The following is a 14118-nucleotide window of genomic DNA, read 5'->3' as shown; positions in this document are numbered from 1 at the left end:
CACAGCTGCTAGTAGTACAAGGCCATCTAAGCACTTACATTAACATAGGCAGCACAGTATAGGCCTACTTGATACAAATTGGTAAATGTTATTTCATTAAAAAATGTTTACAATGTGGTGTTATCCCGGCTGTTGCGATACTGCTGGTCGTAATACTGACAGCGGCATCCCGACAGCCTGAATACCGACACCCATAGGACGCTAAGGTATGTACTTTTTAACCCCTACACTAACCCTCCCTCCCCGGTGACTAACCCCACCCTAAACCTAACACCCCCTCCCCGATGCCTAAACCTAACCTCCTCCCTAGTACCTAAACCTAATCTCCCCTACCCCGCACCCTAATCCTAAACCTGCCACCCCGGTGCCTAACCCTAACCCTCCCCCTAATGCCTAACTCTTAACCCGGCTAGCTAACGCTACCCTCCCCCTGCACCCAGATATTTACCTTTGGGATGCTAACGCTCGGGATACTGGTGCCGGGAGCCTGACTTGTCGGGATTTCGTCGCCGGTATTAAGACCGTTGGGTCACCGGGATGCCGACTACATTCCGTTTAAACTATTCACCTCACTCTTTAGGGGCCGGCTGACCACTTTTAGCCTGTGCGGCAAACACAAGCATGTGACCTTGTCTTTTCTACTAGCACGGTACTGTAGAAAATTGGGTGTGACAAACTGCGCAAGCATTGTTTCTCTAATGTGAGGGTGGTTGACACAGCCAATTAAATATATAAATAAAATGTTATGTGATATGGTAAGTTTCATATAAACCATTGGACCCATTCACAGTAGAGCAACTCCCTCTCTGGTGCTGCGGAAGCGGATGAGGGGGTGAGAGAGAAAAGAAGTGGAGATAACAAAATGTACATGAGTGGGGGGACATAGCAAAAGGCAAGGTAATAGGGGGCAAAAAGAATAGTAGTGAGAGACAGAGGGGAGAGAGAAACTGAAAGGTGAAAAGATGGGGGGAAGAGAACGAGCGGTAGAGGGGGCATAGAGTGAGATAGGTGATATAAGGGGCAAAAATATGGGGGATGAGAGATATGGAAAGAGGAAGAAGCAGGGTGCAAATTAGATAAAATCGGGGCAGAGAGAGATGGGGAAGAGGGGGGTGAAAGATGGGAAGGTGGGGGAAGGAAGAGGAGAGAAGACACCTGCAATGTCGGGCATAATAGCTATTGACTCAACGGATGATGGGTCCAAAACACTAGTATCACATGTCTATATGCCGACGCTGAAATCCCGTCAAGGGGGTTAAGATGGCCATCCAAATACCGACGCCTATCTTGATCCCAATGCCGGAGTCCAGGAGGACACATGCACATGCCCATACAAGGTAAGTCTGGGGTGCCCGTCCTGTTAGCCACGGCGGGGGGGGTTAGGTTTAGGGCAGCTAGCAGGGTTAGCGTTAGTTTTTTTAGCGGGGAGGTTAGGGTTAGGAACCCCTAGGGGGGGAGGGTTAGATTTAGGCATGAAGCAGGGGGATTTAGGTTCAGGAACTAATGGGGAAGGTTAGGCTTCAGGAAGGGAGTGTTAGGGTGGGAGGGTAAGTATACTTACCTGGCCCATGTCAGGATTCCAACCATCGGGATGCTGCTATCGGTATTGTGACAGGAGGCATCCCGACAGCCGGCATTACATACCCATTCCGTCTATAAGGGTAAAGCTTTTATTCACATGCCAGAAAGGAGAGAACAAAATTGTTCCTACTTTTTAACAAGGAACACTGCCATCACATTTATAGATGCTTTTCAGTACTCTGAATCACGTAAGTACAATTTAAAGTAATTAAATGGGGCTGTACTTTTTCAGTTAAGGTACAAATGAAAGATCTTCCGCAATAAATATTTTAATAAATTGCCCTCTTAAGGTGCCCACACACATACCGACTTTTCATCCAATTTGGCCGATTTCGACGAATCGTGACGACAGATCATGTAAAAAATGGACAAATCTTGAGTTTCTACACTTGATCACGATGCTGATGCGCGTCCCCGCTCGTCGTACATCGCATCTTCAGATCTGCCGTGCTGTAGGGCAGATTAGCCAATCTGGGATACAATGCACTGGCTGCAAGATAGATCTTAAGTCAGATTGGACATTTTTAACTCCAAATCGTGACCACGACTGCCTGGGGAGAGTTCAGGGGAAATCGTGTACATTGGCTGATTGGGAGCAAGTCGGTATGTGTGTGGGCACACTGCAGGTTTGACAGGAAGCACAAAAACTGACATATTTATAAAAAAATATTTGCAGGGTATTGGCCAAAAGCATGCCTAAAGGGGGATCCCCAGGGTATAAAATGGAGGGACCACAGCAGATATCTCTAATACTGTATTTGTAGCAATACCTCCATTTTCCTACCGCTGAGAAGGCCCCATAGGTTTCTATGGGGGCTGCTATGCAGTTGGATTTACCAAAGTGGAAAGCAGAAGAATACTAGCGCACCAAGAATTTATTCAGGGGTTATGGGATGTAAGCGAGCAGCCGTATGGGATAACTGACTGAATCCCTAAATCGTAACAGAAAAAGAAGAGAATATACTGCGCTCAGCTTGCATATGACAATAACTATGTATATTGTGTTGGTGGAATAATTGAACTAATATTGTACCCACCTATATAGGGTGACATGCAATAAGTATGCAAAATTGTGTAATATACCAATGTAAATGCTGTAATGTAAAAAGTCAATTTATTCAAAAAGGGCTGAACCATAAAAAGCAGAAAAACTGCACACGCTCACAAATATATCGCCTACCAAAGTATCACGTATGGAATCAATGATAGCTCAGAAAATTGCATGGGATATATTTCAGCAAGAAGGGTCTTGTGAATATAGAATGACAAACTAAAGAATTTAAATAGAGTATTGCACTATAAGTGCACAGTCCCAAATGAGTCTGAGTGCTGTGTATCAGTCTTATGATTCTTAAAGCGGCGTCCCGTTATAGGAGATGAAGACAGTCTATTTATGGCATAAATTGTGGTGCCCGGGATGGTCTTCACGGGGATAGGAGTACGGTGGATTGCTGGGGAGATGTGGCCTCCTGGTGAAGCGTGGTCCGCTCACAGTGTGAGTATCAGAGGCTACCTGAATGACCAGGCCGCCTCCGACCTCTGCCACCGGGGATGACGCTGTGTGTCAACGGGAGACAGCACTCAGGAGTTTGGCATCTGTAACTAACGTTATCAGTCTGTAGTCGCGTATAGACTACTTCTGTATGTGGAACCATGCATGCATAGTACACGAGGACCAGAATCAGGAAGCAGGGTGATTGCATAAGCTATCACTCTGCTTCCAGCTCTTTGCTGGCTTGGGCTCTTGTCAGAGCACACCTCCCAGCAAAGATGTAATGCTAAGTTTGCGTTAAAATTTCCATTTTCACGTTGTGCATTTAGACGCAAAATTCTGTATTTATCACATAATGCAGACTGTCATAAATATGCCCCTGTATATCAAACTAAGTTAAATGTAGTTTAATAAGGAGGTATGACAACTTTGTGGGCAGAATTTAGGATTCGTATAGTGCCAAGCATGGATCTTGTACAGAACAGTGGGTAATGCTGCATTACTCAGGGCTGGACCTCCCCAAACACTTTCACAGCACAGTAGGTGATAATAAGAGCTGTACTGATGTCAGAGTATTCAGATTCCAATGAATGATTCCTATAAACACTGTAAAACAACCACTATTCATTCAGTTTTAAGCAGCATCAAAGCTGTTCAATTCACAGAGTTACTCACCTTCCATTATAATGGTGATTACTGTATAGGACTCTGTCATGTATGTTCTGCTACCCGACTGCTTAGTATTCTGCAGCTCTGCAATTTCAGTAGGACACAGTCTGACTGAATATTATAACTGGTGTGCTGACTGCAGTGCTCACTGTTCAGTCTTTTCACACTCTCACACAGCTCCTCTCACAAACACAGATCTGCACTAGTCAGAGCTGCTGCTTCTTCCTCCCGGGATGGGAACATGCTGCTGATTGGCTGAGGAGGCAGAGCCTATTCATTGATTGGTTGTCTCTGCTTGTGAATTAACTCAAACAAATTAGTGTAATAGGATACCTCATTTAAGGAGATAACCAATTAGAGAGAACTGTATCTTACTTTGTAAGATACAGAATGGAAGCAGCAGCGATTGGCCAGGGCAGCTTTCTTCTTTTGCTTGGACCCTGCAGTGCCTGCTTGTCATGTCTTCCAAGTCAGCTAATACAGCTCGGAATGGGGGTGGGGCAGGAGGGAGTCTGCAGCTCTGATTAGTGTCCCCGACCTTTGTCACTTCTCTCTACTGAATGGTTGCATAAATTACACAGACAGGCAGCCCATTGCATTTATGATATGGTACTTGCTAGTGGGTGGTCCTGTGCTAAAGGGGTTAACTCACTCACTGTGTCAGGCTGCTCTGAGCACAGTGGAGAGCTGCCATGCTGCAGGACTATGTGTAGAGAGGCCGGGTTCAGTAACCTGAGTACAGAGAGAGGTCTCCATCTCTGCCTCAGCGATCACTGAACTAGCAGAGAGGCCAGTTTTCCGACCGCCCGTGCGTGCGTGCAGAGGAAGGACAAGGTTCAGGCCCATCAGTATGTGTGAAGGGGGAAGGGGTTTGGACAGCTGCTGTGAAAGTGTGATGCTGCCTGGGAGCTCAGTGCTGACATTAGGAGGCTGAATAGTGGTTACAGAGCTCGGGGAGGGCTATTATTGCATAGCTACCTGCGGTACCCATAGGCTCTCCACCATATCTGCTGCTGGTTGCTGTCCATACATCCATGTGCCAGCCAGTGACTGATCCTGTTGGCAGTCGCGCTGTGCCCCCCTCTTATTGGGCGAAAGACTAATCGAACCATCTAGTAGCCGGTTCCCTCCGAAGTTTCCCTCAGGATAGCTGTCGCTCCTGCTTCAGGAGTTGGACCTGGCTCAGAGCTTCTCTGTGCAAAGCACCTCCCACCGCTGATGTCAAAGCTGATTTCAGGAACTGAAATCATTGCTGCTGCTGCTGCACACTGCCTGCACCTGCCACCTACTGAGCATGCGCAGCAAGTTGAATCTTCCGAATCTCTGTAATGGGGCAATTGTAAGGTAATAGTTTAAAAACTGTATCTTTACCTGAACCCCAAAAGCACGTACCCTGGAATTTTAGCTACCTAATAACCCCAAGTCTAAATTCGCCCCCTACCCTGCAATAAGTTGTCCTAATTGAGAATGTCAGAAAAAAGTGACGGTTGGAGATTTAGATTACTCCCAAATCCTCATTTTTTATGTTTATGCCCTGAAATTTGCCATGCAGCACCGAGCGACAGTTCTACCCGGCCGTGCAAAATTTCAGCTTGGTACCTCCAACAGCTTTTGAGGTGTAGCCCCTTAAACATCCTCCTCCCCCCCCCCCCTCCGGAATTCTCTATGGAGATTTCCAATTTTTTAGATGCAGCCTTAATATAAGGGCACGACCGTGCCCTTATAATACACAGAAAATGATCCGGCACTCCACATTAATGTAAAAACACCTGCCCTGGTGCCTACCTAGATGTTCCCGTGGGAACAACCAATTATGTATCACAGAAATTGAGGCGGCACTCACGGGTCTTGTAAGTGAAGAATCAGTCTGACAACTTTGTCTTGTTCGACGATTCAGTCGGAATAACTTTTATCAAGTACACAAAAATATGTACACACATACATACCTATATACCAGCATGTCTAAATTGATAGGTGCAGCCTCCTGCACCTTGCCGCCGGGAGCTCCAAGTATGACATCATCCATGTGTGCCACGATGCTCACGCAATGGCGTCACCAACGTGATGACGCATTGCGCTTTCTAAAACACACAGGTGCAGCACAGGGCTGTCAGGTCTGGCACTCCCAGTGTCTTGGAGGGGGTATACAGCAAAGGAAATAACCATAACATGACATAAGTACAGGGGCAGGCATTGAAGTACAGTGAAACAAACACCTCTATAAGTGGTTCCATATGATCAGTGGAAGCTGGGGATAAAGGGCTTTATTCAGAGGCGGCCGTACGGTCTGCGACCGCACGGCCACCTCGATGTTTGTCCAGTGCGCATGCGCACGAGGGAGCCGGCTCCTTCATGCGCATGCGTGAGACCCGCTACGACCGACAGCGCTGGTCGTAGCGGGTCTCTTTCCAAAGGGGGCAAGCTGTCGATGTTGATTGACAGCTCGCCCCGTTTGGAAGGCGGGCCGAGAGGGGTGGCTGCCCAGACGGAGGCGTTCCCATGGGAATGCCTATCGTCTGGGGCCGAAAGCACTCTTGGGCTTGCGTCAATGAGACCCTACCACAAGGGTCTCGTCACAAGGCCGATGGTCGCGATGGTCTTGACCATCGCGACCATCATCATGGCCGCTCGCTATAGCTGTGGGTGGTCACCCACATCTATGCGAGCGGCCTGGAGGCCGTTCAAAAAAAACAGAAGGCCGGCCCTGATTCAGAGCGAGCGCTCTGTCAGAGCATCAGGCTCTGAATCAGGGCCAGTGTACGCAGGAGCTCTGCAGCCACGCAGTGAGTGAGTGACATACTGTACTGAGGTGGCTGCACAGCTGTGATAAATCGGCAGCCAGGGGGGGTTTCTAGGTACTCGGAAACCCCCCCTGCGTGCGCGTGTGGTCCCAGTTGTCCATTGCAGAGCAATTCAAAGTAGGAGCAGATTACTTGGGAGAAGCTGCTTTAGATGCATTTTTAGTTCAGGCAAAGTTTTTAGGTCTAGCAGTTGTGGCTAGACGAGTGTTGTAGTTAAAATCTTGGGATGCAGATAAACTGTAGAGACAAAGAAGTCTTTAGAAGGTTTGCTCATTGGTGTTAGATTTTTTAATATTTAAAGTCAAAAATTTTGCCTAAACAGCAGGCCTCCCAGTCCTTTCGTACTAAGGGTCGGTTACCTGCAGGGAAAACAGATATCCAAGTTTCAGGATAAGGTGGAGGGGGCTTGGGCTGCACATCCTAATTTTATACATAATAAGGGGTGCTACCATGCTGAGACAATGCGGGGGACAAGGAATACAGGTGCACACTCTTAGTATTAAGAACAATTAAAATGGAGTATAAGTGAGGTTCTTAGTACAAGTTTGGTCAAAAACGTTTGCCCATCCACCACGTCGAGGTGAACACCATAAAATCGGTTCCTAACATCCCTAATACTAAAACATTGTCAATTTATCCACAACTTACCTATAATAGTGCCCATTCTAATATGTAGACCGCAATGTAGGAACCTGTGCAGATGCTTAAAAGCACCTAAGGGCAAATGGGTGGGGTGCAAATACCAAGCAGAAGGAGTCTCAGCCTTCAAGTGTACAATATATACACAATTATAGGGGGAGGGGGCTTGGGCTGCACATCCTAATTTTAAATATAAGAGGTGCTACAATGCTGAGACTTGTAGTACAATGCAGTTTCAGGATAAGTCAGTATGACGGACAGGGCATACACCCAGAAGTATCTCGAGTAGGTGCCCATCTGCTGTCATTCAGGAACCAATGGAGGATATCTTCCTCGGACTAGTGGGTAACGAATTTAATAGAAGAGGTTACTTTATCAGTCTTTTGGGCCCACCGCCAAAAAGGATTTATGCAAAAAGGTGTCCAAATGACAGACAAAAATGTTTTGAGTTAGGTCAGACAATAAAGGTTCTTCAGGATTCAAAGGATTCCAGTACCAAATTGTCAAAGAAAAAGGGGTTTTATGCCAAGCCGTTTGTAGTCCAAAAACCAGATGGGAGTCACAGACCCATTTTAAATTTTAAGGATTTAAACACAAAACTGAGAAAATAAAAATTCAGAACAGGGTCTATAAGGGCAGTAATAAATGGAATAGAGAAAACAAATTTTGGCATGTATAAACATAAAAAATGCTTCTCTTTATGTGCATATTTAGGAAGCCCATCAGTCTACTAAGATTTGCAGTCAGAGAAAGGGATTTCCAATTCCGTGCCCTACCTTTTGGTTTTGCATGAACCCCTACAGATTTTACAAAAGTCATGGCAGGCTTCCTAAGGAGGATGAGACTAAAGATTAATCCTTATTTACACAATATATTGTTCAAGGCAGATTCAGAGGTTGCGCTTCAAGCAAACCTTTAAAGGGCACTAGTAGTCTTACAGTACTACGACTGTGTTATCAATTAGAAAAAAATCCAGGTTGGTTCCCAGTCAACCGGTTCAAAACAGAATTTGAAAGAGTTTTCTACCTGAAGGAAAGATCAGAGCTATTCAAACCCTAGTCAAAAAAAAATTGGGGCTCAGAAGCCCATCAGTTCTCTGCTGTATAAAACTACTAGGGAAGATGGTATTTACAAGATTGCGTTCCAGGATATTTCAGTTAAACAGTCTAAGGAGTTGGTTAGTGTCCAGTCATCAACTATAAAATCAATTTGTTACCCTTTGCCCAAAGACAAGAAAGTCACGCCGATGGTGGACCTATGCGAAAAACCTGAAAAAGGCAGGCGTTTCCTTGCCCTGGACTGGTTAATGATCACTAAAGATGCCAGTCTCCAAAGATAGGGGGCAGTCATGTTGAACCATTTTCAGGGACTATAAACCAAAAACTAAGCTAGCCTCAATGTATTGGAACTAAAAGTAGTTCTAAACACAATTCAAAAAAGGTGGAATATCTTCGAAGGAAAGCAATAAGAAACCAGTCAGACAATGCTACAACAGTAGCATATATAAATCACCATGAAGGGCTCCTTGGCTATGAGGGAAACATTTCAGATCCTGTCCTGGGCAGAGATCAGGTTTCCAGCTATATCAGTAGTTTTTATTACGGAGATAGAGAATTGGAAGGCAGACTTTCTAAGTCGCCAATCAATTCTTCCAGGAGAATGGTCTCTGCACCTGAAAATTTTCAACAGTCTGGTTTTGAAATGTGGTCAACTAGAAATAGATTTAATGGCTTCTCTGTTCAACAACAAGACATACAGGTTTTGTTGCAGAACCAGGGATCAGTTAGCCTTCCAAATACATGTAATGGTGGTTTCTTGGAAGTTTCACCTGGCCTATATATTTCCCCCAATATCAATGCTTCTGAGGGTTCTCAGCAAGATAAAAAAGGAGAAGATTCCGGAGATATTTTTTAGCACCAAACTGGCCAAGAACAGTTTTTGGTTTTCAGACATACTGTAATAGACATGGCTGTGGGTCCGGGAGTCAAACTTCCCTCTACGTCAAGGCCTGTTATCACAGGTGCCGATTGTCTGTCAGGACATTAAGAGGCTAAATTTAATGGCATGGGTCTTGAAGCCAAGATTTAAAGGTAAAAGGGATCCTCGGATTCAGTAGTTGATTAAATCTAGGTTTATTCAGACAATTATCACAGAGTCTGGAATAATTTAATTACTTGGTGTAAGAAGGAGACAGTCTCATTTTCTTCTTTCTTGTTACTTAGAGTACTTTCTTTTCTACAGACAGGTCTCACGTTGGGCCTTAGGCTAAGCTCCCCAAAGTTACAGGTATCAGCGCTGCCTTTCTTTTTTCAGAAAAGATTGACCATTATTCCAGAAGTAAAGATTTCTTTGCAGGGTTTATTAAACATACATCGACCACATAGGCATCCCATAGAGCCATGGGAGCTAAATCTTGCACTGACAGCTACAGTATCTAATTACCACCTTTGAGGCTTTCGCATGAGGTAGATCTTAGATGGATATCTTGGAAATTAGCTTTTCTTTTAGCAAATTCATCAGCTAGAAGGGTGGCAGATTTGGGGAGCTCTTGTAAACCTCTGTTCTTAGTTATCCATAAAGATAGGGCAGTATAACATACACTCCCTTCTTCTAAGGTGGTGTCTGCTTTTCATCTTAATCAGAAAATAGTTATACCATTCTTAACTCATTTGATGTGGGCTTCGTGGGCAGCGAGGTATGGTGCATCTGCGGAGCAGTTATGTTAGAGCAGTTACATGGTCTTCGGTTCATTCCTTTCACCAAATTTTACAGATTTTAGGACTTTGCGTCCAGAGATGCTATTTTTGGATGTAAAGTATTATGTTCTGATAAAACTGATTGAAGCCTTCCCTAGAGGCAGCTTTTGTACATCCCCATGGTCAAGAAGTGTCCCCTAGATGAAGGAAAGAGAAAACAAGATTTTTGGTACTTACCAGTTAAATCTCTTTTTCTGAGTTCATCTGGGGGACACTTTGATCCCTCCCTTGTTTGTTGTGCGTATGAGTAGGATGCAATCCTGTCCTCCTTCAACCTTTCCTTAAGGCTCTTTAAGTTCAAACTGAGCAAGGGGTTGAAGGGGAGGAGCTTTATACCCTAAAAGGTTAGCTCATTAAGTGCTGGCTCCTCAATCCTCACTAAACCCCATGGTCAAGAAGTGTCCCCCAGATGAACTTGAAGAAAGAGTTCTGGTAAGTACCAAAAATCTTGTTTTTTAAAGGCCAAAAAAAAAACCTGTTATTACTAAACCTCCTGCTGCCAAAAAATCTAAAAATGGGAAAAGGCAATGCAATGTGTGATGATGATTTGCTTCACTAAAGTACTACTAAAATGATGTATTTACGCTGATGAAAATAAACATATGCCACAAGGATAGTACTTGGAGCGAATAGTGTTGCCACAGAAATGGACAAACCCATATTATAAGATTATAATAGGATTTTTATAGGTTTATAATAAATATATAGTATATGGTGGAGGGTTCATCTGGCAGATTAGATAATGAAGTTATATCCGGCATTCTCCAAAATAAAATTGGAGTTATAAATTAGACATCATTTTTGCACCTGAATATCTTCAGTGGATGTGTAAAGACTTGGTGATGGTTGTTACATTTGTTCACTTGTTGAATTTATGCTCTAGATTTAAGATTCCATCATCCTCTTCCCTCCGTCCAATAGCCCCAACTCTCTTAATTTCATTCCCCACCCAGATGGGTTTAGTTTTAGTCTACCCACCTTGCCAGTCATTTACCTACAGTATTTATATAATAAACTCTCAGAAACCCTGTCAAGCTGTCAATTATACTAGTTTGTAAAATATGTTGTGTGTTAGAAATGAATTATAATTTTAATAACAAAAATCAGTTGTTCCTCAAATCAACCATAATGTGTTTTTTTTATTTTGCAAATATGCAAATTAACATTTGCTTTGGAAAAAAAACACAAATTATTAATGTCTCATATTATGCTGTTATTAGAGCCCACTGCCTTGGATACGAGGACTAAAATGGGGAGAATATGTTGGTTCTCCAAGTGCTCCAGATCCCAGTGTCTGCTTCAGTCAGCCTCATGGAGAAAGATTTGGTTCTTTGCAGGCATTGCCTACCAGGGCCATTTGCGGCTTATCAAGAAAATTCTGCTTGATGATGAGTTACAGCAAGGAGCAAGGTATTATATGTTATTATTTGGACCAAAATGTTACCCTTACTTTTAGCCATAAAAGAATGTGACCATAGCAAAGAACTTTGCTTTAAATTCCATTTTGTTTTAATGCAGTTGTTGTACCCGAGACTTAATGTTATAGCTAGCTCTACATCTGGTCCCATTAGTGATACCAATAAATGCATTACTTCAGAAAAATATACTTGGGCACAGGAACTATGCTGAAGATAAAAACTTGCTTCATATTTAAAAAGATAAAAATAAATTCAGTTTAACTGTTTTTAAAATAATTCACAAACTTAATAAAAATCTGACAAAATGGGGGTATTTATTATTGAAGGTGTTCGAAGCATGCACAGCACGGATATTCAATGGTCTGCAATCCTTAGCTGGGGCTATCCTGATAACATTCTGAGACTCAAAAGCAAACAGAGTGAGCCCCCTGTGTATTTCATCCAGTGCTCGGAAATCCATCAGGTAACATTTTTTTCTCTTCAAATTATGATAATTTTTTCTTATTACTTTCTGCTACACAATGTCAGGAGTAGTAGTCAATGACAATGTCCATTTTATTGCTAGAGTTACAATTTTTTATCGTTAACTACTTAGTACAAATTTTGGGTGTTTTTAATCTTTGTATTTTAGCTGTATAACTTAAATACATTGGAACTAAACTTTTTGTTTCTAGCTTACAAAAGTAATAAGTATTTCAAACTGACCTACTGTATAGTACAGTATAGTTTAGCTTTACCTTGAATAGCCATGATATCTTATATTGTATGGTCCTATACTATAGCAAAGTTAATTATATAATAATAGAAATTATTTGATGTAATTCCCATTTTTAAAAGTATAATAATTAAACAAGTAACAGTTGTAAAAGGTTTTATGTAGGGTTCAGTACTAGGCTACTTAAGAGGGTACCTTATCTAAGTCAAGAGAGGAATGAGATGACCTAATTGTTTTTCTGAACCAGACTAATATACTGTAACTCAAGGCCATACCATATTTATCATTACACATTAAGAAAAATGCCTGTACAGAACTTACTTTTTTTTTTTAATCAAGTAACTTTTATTACATTTTTTTAAATACACACCCAACAAAAAATAATATTAATAATAGTAACAAAAAACGACAAGAATGGAGTGAAAAAAATGTGGCATACATATACAACTGAGACGGAGTACAGTTTAAAGGCATAATGTCTAAATCAGGATATACAGTACATACAACCCCAAATAATAAGAGAGCATACCAAGAACCCGAAGGCGCCATTCGAGTCCCCGGAGCCGGAGATTAACAAGGAATATAGGAGGTGTACATGGAAAAATGGGAAGCCTCACTTAATTATCCCACCAAAAAAGATTCTAAATAAACCAGCCATGTATCAGGTAAGTAATGTTTTAGTTTTTCTTTTCTATTTTTTCCCCAAAATAATAATAATAATTATAATAAAAAGGCTAACCATGCCCGTTAAAAAAATCTTAAAAAAAACAAATACACCCAAAGTAAACCTTCCCTATAACCCACCACCCTGTATAACCCAACCCCAACTCAGGTATACCTGGAGCCCACAATGCCCTCCCTCCCTAACTACACTAACCTAACTCAAACAACCCCCCCCCCATATAAAGGATACATATTGTACAAATGACTGGGGCGAAAATAAATAAATAAATGGCCATAATCTAAATAAAGCAGAATTCTCTCATAAAATAAATTATATATGCCAATGTTGAAATTAAATGGGCTAGAAACTAACATTATATAAGTAACTGGGGTGACGTCATAAAAAAGTGGCCTTAACCAAATATGATAAGGTGATCCAACTACAAAATGGCCTTAAACTAAATTGAGTAGGTTATTCCCGTAATATAGTACGTTATAAACATAGTTAAATAGGATAAGTGTGACATCAAACATACTATAAATATAGATGTCGGTGATACTAAATAAGTGGCCATAGGCTAGATATAGCAAACTTCCCCCATAAAATAATGAATTATCTGCAGACATTTGGAGAAAATGAACTGACAAACTTACATAATATAAATAAAGATAACAGGAGCACTAAATAAATGGCCATAAACTGAATAGAACATAGTTCTCTTCTCTCGTAATACAATAATTTGTATTTAAATTTGAAAACAAAATGTGCTAGAAATCAAATAGAATAGCAAAAAGTATACTAATAAAAAGTTAAACAAACAGTATGAAAATCACACAGTAGCTAAAGAGAATCAGTATTTATAGAAAACGTAAAACATATTCAGGTTCTCAGCAACCAGTGAAGCGGTACCCAGAACGAGCAGAATCAGTCCGGAGGATGAAACCATGCTGGAACCAAATAACCCAGCCAGACGACAATCTCCCAAGAGGTGATAGATGGAGAAACTGGACCGCCAACTATCATACGCAGCTTTAGCAATTAAATATAAGGACAAGGGACAATTGAAGGAAGCTGGAGTAAGGACAAGGACTCCCACCCCCGAATCACAACAAGCCATTGTTCCAAGTAAGTTTTAGAATGGAAAGCCATCCCCTCCCCCAGTCCTCCAGCAGGTTGCAGGATAGTATGACACAGTTGCCCCTCTATGTCAGAAAAATCACTTTGTGTAACCCCAAATGGAGTTGTCATAGGGGTCCAGGCAATCTTCAATGACGAAATGGAAGCTGTTGTTGGGACCACACGCGCCGTCACCAACCGCATATCACGGTGAATATGTGTTAGGTCAGCCCTCAACTCCTCCAGTTTATCTGTAATTTGTTGCTC

The 14118-nt window shown here is 42.3% G+C and overlaps 1 protein-coding gene across 1 annotated transcript in view; it reads left to right on the top strand.

Moving 5' to 3' along the window:
* Positions 1 to 14118, top strand: part of LYST (lysosomal trafficking regulator) — a 507705-nt gene that overhangs the window by 424865 nt on the left and 68722 nt on the right. The window contains exons 45-46 of the mRNA XM_088481579.1: positions 11159 to 11348; positions 11683 to 11819. Coding sequence (XP_088337705.1) covers positions 11159 to 11348; positions 11683 to 11819 — 327 coding nt within the window. The remainder of the gene's footprint in view (positions 1 to 11158; positions 11349 to 11682; positions 11820 to 14118) is intronic.

This window comes from Taudactylus pleione, unplaced genomic scaffold (genome assembly GCF_031769625.1).
Source record: "Taudactylus pleione unplaced genomic scaffold, aTauple2 ptg000275l, whole genome shotgun sequence".
Classification (NCBI taxonomy): Eukaryota; Metazoa; Chordata; class Amphibia; order Anura; family Myobatrachidae; genus Taudactylus; species Taudactylus pleione.
This window is presented reverse-complemented; position numbering and strand designations above follow the sequence as displayed.